This window comes from Echeneis naucrates, chromosome 17, assembly GCF_900963305.1.
Source record: "Echeneis naucrates chromosome 17, fEcheNa1.1, whole genome shotgun sequence".
NCBI lineage: Eukaryota > Metazoa > Chordata > Actinopteri > Carangiformes > Echeneidae > Echeneis > Echeneis naucrates.
In genome coordinates this window covers 679,178-691,457 of record NC_042527.1, presented here as the reverse complement: position 1 = coordinate 691,457, position 12,280 = coordinate 679,178, and the positions used below count along the sequence as shown (strand labels likewise).

Genomic DNA, 12,280 nt, shown 5'->3' with positions numbered 1-12,280 from the left:
ATGGCCACCAGCCACTGGAGGCTCTGACTTACAGCACAACCAGCTGGGGTTCAGCTGCAGGAAGAGGAGGAGAGACTGTTAGAGGACCTGCTAATGATGACAGAGTTTATCCTTTTACTATCTGTCTGCCAAACACTTCACCGTCACAGGAAAACACTGCTTTCCACTGAAAACACACCAACACCTCCGTTTCTTTTAATAAAGTGAAATTAAGCATTAAAAGCAGCTGTCAGGACTTGTGGAACATTGTAATGTCACAATGAAACACTCACTGCTCTCAGCCCATCTGGACTAACCATCCACCCTCACAGGATTTGATGTTTGTCTGATATCTGCTGTACTTTTATTGGTGAGCCTATCAGAAAATGTTTTCAGACCGTCTGATTGGCCTGTTGTTGCTGGAGCTCAGGGAGAGAAGCCTGAGAGCAAAGCTGGGAAACTACATTGAGATATTTTAATGTTCTTTAAAATAACAACACAAACATCAGCACACCTTTAACTTGCTGATCATTCAGTGAATATTTGTGACCAATCTGTGTTGACATAAGGGCTGATATTTATGAGTTTTTATTTTAGCATTGAAAATTGAAACTGACAGAAACCTCATTCACTGTTGTGATGCAGCCAGTCACAGTGTGCAGGTAGGACTGAAGGGAGCCACAGGTCAGATCCCCCTTCCTCTGTTCCTGTAGATATATTCTCTTAAACATAAATCCTCCTTTACATCACACACTTTCCTGAAACTCTTCCCTTTATCATTCCAAACTCTATTTCTGATTTTGTTGAGAACATTTTACACTTCGTGTGTGTCTCTGGTCCTGTAGACACTCTGAGGGTCTCGATGTGTCCGGGATCAGCTCTTCCCCCTCTGTCCAGCACTGAGCTTCATAAACTTTTCTGCATGCGGCTTTTGTTTTTGATTGATTTGACGTCCGCATAATACTGACTTTCTCCAGCCCATGGCTGACTGAAACGGCCTTTTTGTGCCACTTGACTCCCGCTCACACACACAGCTGCATTTGTCTTGCAAATCCATCCCTGCTGCGCCGCGTTCAGACGAGGAAAAGAGAGCAGTCGGACGTCAGTGAAGTTCAAGCCAGTGAACAAGCGGAGAGGCTGTTCCATAGCAGCCGCTTTTGTCGATATCAAAACGCAGAGCTGGTGAAAAATGATGCATGCTTTTACACCTCTGAATCCTGGCAACTGACAGTGCGAGGGAGGGGGTGCAGGGGTTGGAGAGGGGAGGACGGGAGTTTGTGGGGGGGAGATAAAAACTAAAAAAAAAAAAGAGAGAGAGAGAGAGGGAGAGGGAGAGAGAGAGAGAGAGAAAACTTTCTCTTCCCTGGAGGCTGAAGTCAGTGTTGGAGCAAACAAAGGAGCCCCGGTCTGAGTGTCCTCCAGCGCGCGACGGGGATCAGAGAGCTGGAGATGGATGGTGACGCACACTTACAAACGGCCGTGACTGAAATTAGCATATTAGTAATTTATCACTTTGTGGAGTTATTCAGAGATTTTTAAAGAGTTCAAAAAAAAAAAAAAAAGAAAGAAATTGATCATCTGTCAACACGTGCGCGCGGGCGTAGAACTTCTCTGCACAGCAGTCACGCATGAGCTCACGAGACAGAGGCCGGTTATTTGTTTGTTTGTTTGTTAGTTGGTTTGTGTGTGTGTGTGTGTGTGTGTGTGTGTTTGGGTCGTCCTCTCCCTGCTGCTCATTTCCATCTGCTTTCCCCACTGCTTCCTGCTGAACAGACTGTAATATTTCATGACGGGGGGGGCCCACAAAAGCTGTGCTCAATGCCCCTCATATCCACCGGCTTTCAGCCGCGACAAAGATCATAGCGAGACGTCTTTGTGGCTAATTCAGTCAAAGGCGCATCTCTCGTCCTCCAGCACGGAGGTCAGGTCGCCGTGTTCCGTCCACCAGGGGGGTTTTCAGAGACCAGAGGCGGCCAGCTGGCTGAGTCTCACACACACAAGCACACACAAGCACACACGCACACGTACTTTACCGGTTCAAGCATTCCGTTATAATTGAGGCGAGAGCGCGGACTGTGTGGTTTAGCCTATGATTAAAAATTAAAAAAAATAAAAAAATAAATAAATAAAAAAATATATATATATATATATATATATTTTATTTAAACAAATTGTTTACCGATCGGTTTCACTCTGCATTTAATATTTTCTGTTGAAATTATAATGTAACTTTAATTTTCTTTGGATAAATATTTTAGAATGAATCCAAATTACTCTGTGACCTTAGGCAGGAAGATGGGGGAACCAACGACAGATCAGACTGAAACTAATGCTGTGATCAGATAGTTTTTCTCAGTCAAAAAAAAAAATAAATAAAATAAATAAACAGATACTGAAGTGACCTGAATCGAACTGAATTTGTTCATCTGAACTCAATCGCACCTGAGATCCTCCTCAGGGTTAGGCTTGACAAAGACCTGGTCCTGTGCTGATATCGAACGTTACGCTTCTGGCTGAGGAGTGTGATACAGCTAAGTGAACTTGCTTTAAACCGGAGACTCACCGTTACGCAGAAAGGCGACATGGATAACCTGCCCTGAGCTTTTACGCATGAGCGCACTGCAGTCGAAATCACAGTTAATGCTGAGGGGCGCGTTTTCACAAGAACTCCTTTGGGAAAAATTTTCTTTGGGCGTATTTCGATGGAAGCGGTGCCGCGGAGACTGACTGATCCACTCGCCACGGCTGCTCTTGACTCGACCACACACCGTTAATCGCGAGCTGATGATAAACCTGTACAGTGAAACCTCCGAGAGACCGAGTTGATTTAACTATAGAAATATAGCCAAGTTTAAACCCAGTGCATACGCACTGACTTCAGCCACAGTTTACTCACGCGTCGCGACGGAAATCCGTGCGCCATAACGCCAGTGGTTTGGAAACAAATGTAAGATAACACGCCTCTGACCAAGGTTATGAATGCACATTTATTTTTCCAAACTTTACGACAGGACACACACAAAGACATAAAAACCTCCCCTAATTATTTTTCCCCTGTTATCTGTGACTCAGACACCCTGACTCTCTCAATGAGGGAGGCTGCTCGTGCGCCCCGGAGCCACTTGCTGCCGGCGCATAAAGTTGGCGCTTTTGAGAAGTTAAATATCCTGGAAAGAACACAAGTTAGTATCTCAAGGGCTCCAGGAGGACAAAAGACCAGCCTTAGTACCATATGCTTAATGGCTACAGCCGTGCAGCCTTTATCAAAGGTAGAAAGTGTTCCTTTAAAAGTTGGAAAGGCTCCTTTATTTGAGTTAGATGGAGCACTTGCGCACAAAACCAGAAGCGCGCGTCGCCATTGACTCGGCCCCTTTCTCTTTCTTTCAGGAGTCTGAAGCGGCCACCGTCATCGGCCGTTTCACTCCAACATAAGCTTTTCATCACCCGCCTTTGTCCTCCGTGAAAGTAATGCTGCGAATCAAAGACATGACAATATTTTCCATCAGCTTGGAGACCCCGGACAAGAGCCCTCGAGCTTTGGCAAAAATCAGAGCCGGTTATTCATCTTGTCACTCCGCACCTGTGGTCCCGCATTCAAAGTATACAGACCTGTCCCTATTAACATTAATTATTCACAAACAACACAAAGGCTGAAATAGAGCAGGTTGAAGTCTGTTTATGGCTCCTAAATGTTTTTTCCCTCTGAAGATGTGCCCAAAGCTCTTTTCTCTCCTTGCTGGCCACAGAGTGCTCGTCTCTCTTTCAGTCTTGAGTAGCCCTACATTTTGGATTCTACAATCGCAGCATCTGCTTAATCTAGGGGATGAAAATATGACACAAAACGCAGCAGACAGCGGATTTGTTAAATCCCGGTAATGAGTGATCAGCTCAGGAAACAATTGTGCGGGGCTATGAGAGCCGTATGGTTTCGGGGGCACCCGGGACAGTTTGCTCTCTTGTGGAGAAAGCGCCAGGTGATGGCTGGAAAATCGCTGTTCCGAGTAGGAGAACACACCAAATCCACCTCCTTTCTCTCCTTGAAAAAATAGAAGACATAAATTTAATTGGCTTATCAAGGCTCGGCGAAAAGAGCTCGCTGTTAATTGGCTGGGGGCGCACAAAACAAACGCAGGGATGTGTTTAGGCTGGCTGGCCCGCGCTGCTCTTTCAGCCCAGTGTCACATCATTGAAAATGTGTTTTATTATTGCAAAACGTCATGCTTTACAGTTGCCATATTGTGTCCGGGACAAAGGCTGATGGAACATTAAAGACGTGGAAAACGGTGCCAACCCGTCTCGAAGACACTGCAAGGGCCTCTCTTTGCTTGCTCTCAGGCAGCTGCTGTCCAGGGATTCAGACGCAAGGACATGAAAAGAGACAACGTTCAGCTACCAGGTGCATCTCCGGGACCGGGGTGCAGACCGAGCTGCTCCAGCGGGACGGGGAAGCGCTCATAAAGATGTCATTTAGACTGGAAGGTCACACGGGAAAGAAAAGAGCGCACGGCTTCCTGCTCTGTCAGCCTGACTCAGCAGACACCTGTTGCCCACCAGCGGCCCTCCGGCCCCGCATCAGCCGATGGAACTGGGCATGTGGACCGGGCGGCTGGTACCAGGCTGCACGGAGAGAGGCGGGGGTTAGAGGAGTTGGTGCTGAGGGAACCTGTGCGTCAAGCCGACTGATGTGCAATGAAAGCAAAGCGCTGTTCCTACCACCTTAGTCAGAGCTTCACACCTTCACCGAGTCCCCCTCTCTTTCGAATCCCCTTCATTTGGGTACAGGGACCACCGGGTCCCGCGGTCAAATCCCCCGGTGCGTAAAAGCGTCAACACCTGCACTTGGCCAGTGCGAAGACATCAGATGATCGTCAGCTGTGACTGAACCAACGAGCAGCAGCTGCTGACTCAATGACACACCAAAGTCGTCAGCACCGAGTCTCTGCTGTGTCTGTTTGAGAGACTGCTGCTTCACATCCCTGTTCCATATAACATCATTAGACTGAAAATATTAATCAAAGGGTTGTTGTTAATAATCGAATTCATGCTTAAATGTTTTAACGATCACATATCTCACCAATAATCAAAGATCAGCGATCAGAGAGAAAAACCTTCCTCCTCGGAATCATCTCAAACTTCCTGGTGTCTCTGGATAAATATCAGTGCAGCTCCACGTGCAGCAGGGGCATTTTTGATGATGCCAATCTCTTACTTTCATGCTGTTTATCATAATTCTTCTCTTGAAATTCTCTTTATAATTTACAATTTATTTGTAAACGGAATGTAATAAAAATAAATAAATAAAAACATCAAAAGATTTTTCCAAATCGATAGAATTAAAATGATCAATCAGTACTTCCCAAAGTCAAACTGAAATCTGAGAGCAAACGTACGACATAGTTATTTCGAAATTAAGATGATGTGTCATTCGAGGCTGTTGCTTCTGACGATTTTTTTTTTCAGACTATATAAATGAATAAACAAATACAGTCAGAAAAGAATCAGAATTAGGTCTGATGCAATGAACTTTAAGAAGAATCTGTATTAATTTATCAAATTCTCATATTATTTCACTGTCAGAATCGTGTCAGACAGTGTGCTTGGAGCCGTGCGGCAGCCTGTCGGTATGAGAGTGTGTCTGTGGTGAATAAGGCCTTTCTCAACCAAATTAGCGCTTGACGTCCTCTCCCGCCAAGAGCGAAAGGAAATAAAACCTGTCACGCATCCTATTAAACCGTGCCAAGACCGGAGCCCTGTAACAAGATAGTCGGGAATATTTCAACCTGTCCCTTCCGCTTGGCTGCGACCTCACCAAAGGCAGCGGAGAGGCGCGGAGCGGCCCGATCCCTGAAAACCATCAAGCACACAAAAGCAAGAAGGTGCGAGACTCCACAAAGCTACCACAGTTTTAACCCCAGCTCACTGAAGTTGAGCAGCACTGACTCGCTAACAATTTGACTTTCTAATGACTGTAATAGGATTACATGCTCCTGAGAAGCGAGCTCAGAGGACACGGAGAGCCGGAGGAGCGAGAGCTTCCTGAACACTGACAACATGAGGATGATCTGAAAGAATCCGGACCAGAACCCACCTGGTGCTACGGGCTTTAATCCAAACTCTCAGTCTTATCCGCGTCGCTCCAGCCTTGTGTTTGCAGCCTCTGGGTCCATCATGGTTCATATATGCGGCGGTGTCCGTGGCGTGGGGGCGGCCGCAGCGGAGGCTGCAGGGACACATACCACGGGAAAATCTGCCCCTGCAGCACCTGGCAGCACAGAGCGGCATTCAACAGCCTTCCCACCATCCTGCTGCAGGCCTCCGCGCTCCAAACACCTTCAGCTCCTCATTAGCATTTCATTTACATATTCCTGTCAAAATATTGGGCTTGATTAGAAAGTTAACTCCCAGCTTCCTCTCTCATTCTTTCTCATGCACACTATTGCAGTCTGTCTGGAGGTCACACCTGATGCTGCTACTCGTGTTTTACAGCATGTCAAAGTGAAGGTTCATGTTTCATTTTGGAATTTTTGGCCTGATCACTTGATGAGCGACGAGTCAGTTCACTCATTGGACTCATCTGCGTCACAAGACACTGTAGAAAGATCTCAATAGTTCCAGAAAAACCTTTCACCCGCACACACACATACACATGTATCTATCTTAATATACTTCTCAATTCGGTTAATGTGTTATGTGTATTATTTATTATTATATTATTGTTTATTATTTATATTGGTTATGTGAATTTTTTAGGTTTGTTTTATTTTTTGTATTTTTAATACACGCAATTAAGATGAATTATGAAAGTAGCATTAAATATATATAGATGTGATTTAAAAACATTTTTGGCTGAGAGGAACGGGAGCTTTCAGTCACATGTGGAAGTTGCTTACGCCCTCGGGTTAAGACTAAGAAAAACAGCAGTCAATAGGTGGAGACAAAAAAGACATAAAGTAAACACGAAGTTGCTTGAGGTGATTTAATTCTCATATTCTATATAAATAGAAATTATTGTACAAGAATATAAAAATATTTTCTCTCGTAATTAAATTAAAACATATATTATAACTTATGAAAAAATAAATACATGATTGCCAGTTGCCTGAATTACCAAAAAATAAAATTATCAACATGATAAAACTATTTACAACATTGAAAACGACACGTCAGTTCACGTGGTGTTCGAAGTTTTACAGTGCGACTCGAAATGCACATGAACACGCAGTAACTTGGTCCGCATCACGATCTTCACATTGTGCGTCCTACAGGACGGGTCTGGGGGGGGACTGCGGGCTACTCTTCAGGCCACGAGGCCGAAAGGAGGCTCGTTTTCAATGTCCGTGAGGCCCGCTTTGTTGTGCAGTTTGCGGGGGTCCTCTGGAGTCCAGACTTTGGCAGTGCGGATGATATTCTGCTCCCGGAGCTGTTTCTCATCGGACCAGGACAGAGAGTGTCCGGCCAGCGGGGGCAGGCCGTAGTCCGGGTCACTGGGAGAGGGAGACCCTGAGGAGGGAAGAGGAGCAGGAAAATAAATATTTAAATTGTCTTCAGCAGATGCCTAGAAAATGATAAAGCCAAGGGTGCTTGGTGGACCCGACCTCTGCAGGGCTGCAGCATGGATGTGGAGGAATGATCTGAGCTGGACCTACTTGTTCCTCTGTGGCAGATAATGACCTTCTTGGGTTGCACGTGCATCTCGCTGTTGTTGTTTCTTATAGGCAGGTCAGACTGCACGAGCTCGGCGAGGAAGTTGATGTAGCCGATGGCCAGCCGCAGTGTGTCCACCTTGGACAGCCTCTTCTCGTAGGGCAGGGTCGGGATGTGGGAGCGCAGCCCCTCGAACGCGTCGTTGATGGACTGCATCCTCCGCCGTTCCCGCACGTTGGCCGCCTGTCTCAGCTGCTGCATCTCCATCTCGGACCTCATTCGCCTCCTGCGCTTCAGATGGCCCGTCTGCGGGGACAGGTCTGGCGTGCTGTCGGCGCAGCCGTAGGAGAAGGTGGAGGATGAGGAGGAGAAGGACAGGTTGCCGATGTCGTAGTCTCCTTCGTGCGGCGCCGCTCTGCCGTCGCCGTCTTTGCTGTAATAGTCTGGGAAGTGGCTGGAGAGGAAGTCCACGTCCTCATCCAGAAAGTCGTCAGTGTCCAAGTGTCCGTCCCTCGAGGAATGGTCGGTGAAAAACTCGTCATCGTCGAAGTAGGGAGGGGAGGAGAAAGAGTCGAGACCGGAGAACGGGTCCAACACAGAGTCCATATCTGTCCTGTTGTTGCGCCAACAATGACCGGTTGTTCCTTCTTTATTGGCTCTGTGTGTTTCTGTGTTTGCTGCTCGCGCTCAACATTTAGTTTAGTTTGAGAACCGGCACGCGAGGGTTCTTTATAGCGACATCCATAGTCGCGTGCCGTTTGCCAGGAGGGCCAACCAATCACAACTCTGTCCGCGAGGCGCACCTCGAGATTAACCCACAGACGCCACGCCCCCCTGTTCTCCGCCGTGACATCTCAACTGTGCTCTGACACCGGCTGCTGCCCTGCAGCAGACCGACATGTTTACACATGATCGTTCCGTTTAGCCCCACTATACGAGGAAACAGGTCAGCCTGTTAACATTTAAGCCAGGGCAAATTCATTTCTTCACCGATAAAACACAAGAAATATTTACTTCATTTTTTATTTCTGTGTCACATTACCCAGCTGCCTCCGGGTTTTCTCTGAAAATTCCTTATTAAAGAAACGAGATAAATTGGAGGAACATTTGCACCTACTACAAGAACAACATCAGTAATAATAATAATAATAATAATTATATTATAAACATATCCCGGCAACCCGGAAACGGATAAGCGGTAAAAGATGAATGAATGGATGAATAATAATAATCCACATGTTTTTATTATTTCATAATGATATTTTAGTCCTCTTTTTATTCATTTTTAATTTTATCTGAACGTAGTCTATAAAGTAGTAGTCCATAAAGACTATCATAAAGTGTAAAATCGAAATGTTTCAATGAGTGCTGATGACACTTTCCCCATAATCTGATTCATGATAATAATGATGAGAGCAGCAGGTCCAACAGTGCTGCTGCAGCCTTCAGCTTCTGCCCTGGACCTTCAGCTTCTGCCCTTGTTTTTATCAAAGGCGGAGAATCTGCAGTGAGCAGATTCCTGTCTGACACATAGAGCCACACAGACATGATGCCTCTCGATGCACCGCAGTCATTTATTCAGCGGTAAGTGGGCTAGCGCCGCCGCCGTAAATACTTGCACCAGTAGAGTGGCCATGGGCCACTTGTGCCAGCCAGTGCGGTTTTGACTGGGAGAACTGGTTGACAAATAAAAGCACAGTGGTGGGCCCCGGGGCGCGCGTCCCTCTGACACCTCGAGCGACAAATTAACGCTCCCCGGTACACCGAGAGCAGCCTGCCCACCGGTCTGCCTCTGTAAGTACGCATCTATTCAGCCCATTGAGTGAGGGGGTGGTTGTGGGGCTCACTTTGTTCTTCACACAGAATGGAGCCTTTGCAGGGCGTCCCACGTGTTCGCGCACCGCGCGCGCGCGGGGGGAAATGGCTGGGGAGGTATAAAGCTGCAACACGGGCCGCGGCCGTGGGAAGAAGACCACTTGCGTCCCCATCGCCACTCAATGCAACACGTCGCGTTATAAATGAGTTTTGTGTTGCTGTCGAAATAATGAAGTCGTAGTCGCCTCACAACAGACACACAATGCACGCACAGGTGCTGGACGCAGCAACAACACAACACCAAACACTGACAGGACCCGGCTGCAAGACCGACTCAGCCGACTTCAGCTTCACTAGAACACCGAGGACTGCTCCTCCTACCTGCGCTTCATTAGGTGACCGATCACCATGAAACCGTTTAAAAAGCATGTTCAGATAATAAACTGGCAGAAATGACTCCGTCACAGCCAGAGGTGAATTATTATTATTCATTATTAATATTAATATTCATAATTCATATTAACAATATGAGCTGTTCATAAATACCGACATGAAATTCATCAATTAAATTTACTGACTGTGTCAGTTACATAATAAAGTCTATATTCCTGAACCTTGCTGTGTCACGTGCCCCTCGTCTGCCGTCTCCATGGAAACTGCCCAGGTGAGAACAGAGCAGGTTCCGGATGCCTGCAGCAGTGACAGGGGTGAGAAGGGTCTGATGGCCCATTGAACCATTTTGTGTGTGTTTGTGTCCCTCCCTCACTTTGGTGTAAACCAGATGATAATTCAAACCATGCAGGTTTTTAACGTACCGTGACCGCGCACTCCACGCCTTCTCATTGATGAACGGGCCGACCTGCGCGAGCACACCAAGTGTTCGTGTTCCCATGCTGCCTCTCGGTCTGCAGCATGCAGCAGGCTGGACACTGCTGTCACCCCCCCCCCCCCCCCCCCCAGGGTGGTGCTGCACGATGGGCTGAAGGGGGGTCTGATATAAATATATGCAAATGTAAAACGATATAAATTATATAAAAATTTATTAATTAAAAAATAAATTATATAAAATAACAGGAAATATGATCAAATAATAGACACAAGATCCATGAGCTGTTTGAAGGGATATTGAGTTGCCTCTCTCATTTACTTACTGCTTTATTCACTAATTCAATCATTCATTAAGTCATTGCAGTGTCCTGATGCCTTAAAGTCAACCTTAAAAATAAAAGATCAGTCAATATATTACAATCATCTCCATAACTATTGAACATTTAATAAAAATAAAAAGAACCTACTCTGCTCTGTTATACATTATATTTCATATTATCACTTTTATTATTCTCATGTCCAGCCCATACATGTATATATTATAGACACTTTACATAAAATCCATTTTAAGACCATATGTTGATATTTTAGAAAATCTGACACACATTCCTTCAAGAAATATATACATACAGATGTATGTATGTTACATACATACAATTTGCATCCAAAATAATAATAACAACATCAACAACAACAATAATTATTATATATAATATATTGTTAAAAGCCAATACATACATATTTATTTACATGTATTGGCTTTTAACAATATAATGTGAATGATTTCCTTTCTTCTGTTCCCATATGAAATGCTTACAGTTAATACTGTTATCACATTTTTATCATTAGTTTCTTGGATAATCACCAAGAGGTTAGGGGTTTCCTCTGACTCCCCATCATGCCTCTGAGCAGCTCCCCTGTCAGGAGAGTACGAGGAAGTCCTGAAAGTGAAGGAAAGCAGACAGAATGTGTGGAATTAGAGTTGCAGATAATCCCCCCCTCAGTGTTAATCCCTGTAATCTCTCACAGGAGGATTATCCATCTGGATGACTACAACAAATTAAAGGGATTTGCTAAGAAGTAATTTAACAACATGATTAGTTGTTTCTTCAGCTCCAACATAACCTTTGCTTGTTGGTCATTTGAAGGAAGAAGCTGCAGTCAAAGCCTGCAGTCCAAGGATGCATTCAAAGTGTAGAATCAAGAGCTGTTCTAAATAAAGGTTTTATTTTATTATAGTATAATAATATAGTATACTATATTATGATATACCACATTTTTTTATCAGTATCATTTTCTGATGATTATTTATTTCAGTTCAATTAGTTTGACAGTTCATTGGGAAAATGTTCTATAAAAAAAAACAAAAAAAACACATTCCAAGACACACACAGCACCAGCAGACTGTGTGACAGGATGGCCAGATTGATAGAGTGTTGAGTAGAGTAAGCAGTCTGTGCAAATAACCCTAACGCTAATGACAAGAGAGATTCAGAGACAAACACACACACACAAGGGTGCTTCTGAGCTGTTTGACTGTCTTTCCTTCAGAGGACATCTCCTGTGGTTTTGCTGGGTCCCCAGCAGCCTAATGACAAAGATAAAGGAAGGGGGTATTATGGTAGGGTACTGATAACTGATGGACTTTGACTGGAACAGCAAACTGCCTGAGACCAGGAATACCGCCATTACCTCTACACACCTGTGAACTGAACATAAATGCACCCATAGGCACACACACAGATAAACACACAAAACCAAATAGTGGCAAAAGCAGGTCACAGGATGTCAATGCACATGTTGCTGCCTTAGCACTAGGGAAGCCTGGGAATTCCAACACATGCAGATGAGGCAGTGAGAGAACAGGCACGAGGACGGAGCTCACTCTGTAGGCTGAAACACATGAAATCCTCTGGAGGATGAGGAAAATCCTCCGCTTCTTTGTGACATCAGTGTCCCAGCAGGCCAAGGTACTAACAACCTCAGAGCCGCTGGGTGCACAGCAGGTTTCTCT

At 45.3% G+C, this 12,280-nt stretch overlaps 1 protein-coding gene across 1 annotated transcript; it reads right to left on the bottom strand.

Moving 5' to 3' along the window:
* Positions 1 to 7,276: 7,276 nt before the first annotated feature.
* ptf1a (pancreas associated transcription factor 1a) lies at positions 7,277 to 8,229 on the bottom strand. The gene is made up of 2 exons (XM_029525554.1): positions 7,626 to 8,229; positions 7,277 to 7,479 (listed from the first exon to the last, which is right to left on the bottom strand). Exons 1-2 carry the CDS (start codon positions 8,227 to 8,229, stop codon positions 7,277 to 7,279), a joined length of 807 nt encoding a protein of 268 aa, XP_029381414.1.
* Between the last annotated feature and the right edge of the window lie 4,051 nt (positions 8,230 to 12,280).

What these genes read in the sequence shown, in the direction of transcription:
- ptf1a (XM_029525554.1), bottom strand. Translation starts at nt 8,229, where the DNA reads ATGGACTCTGTGTTGGACCCGTTCTCCGGTCTCGACTCTTTCTCCTCC. An exon ending in TATCTGCCACAGAGGAACAA is followed by an intron (nt 7,480 to 7,625) that starts GTAGGTCCAGCT and finishes TTCCCTCCTCAG; the next exon opens with GGTCTCCCTCTCCCAGTGAC.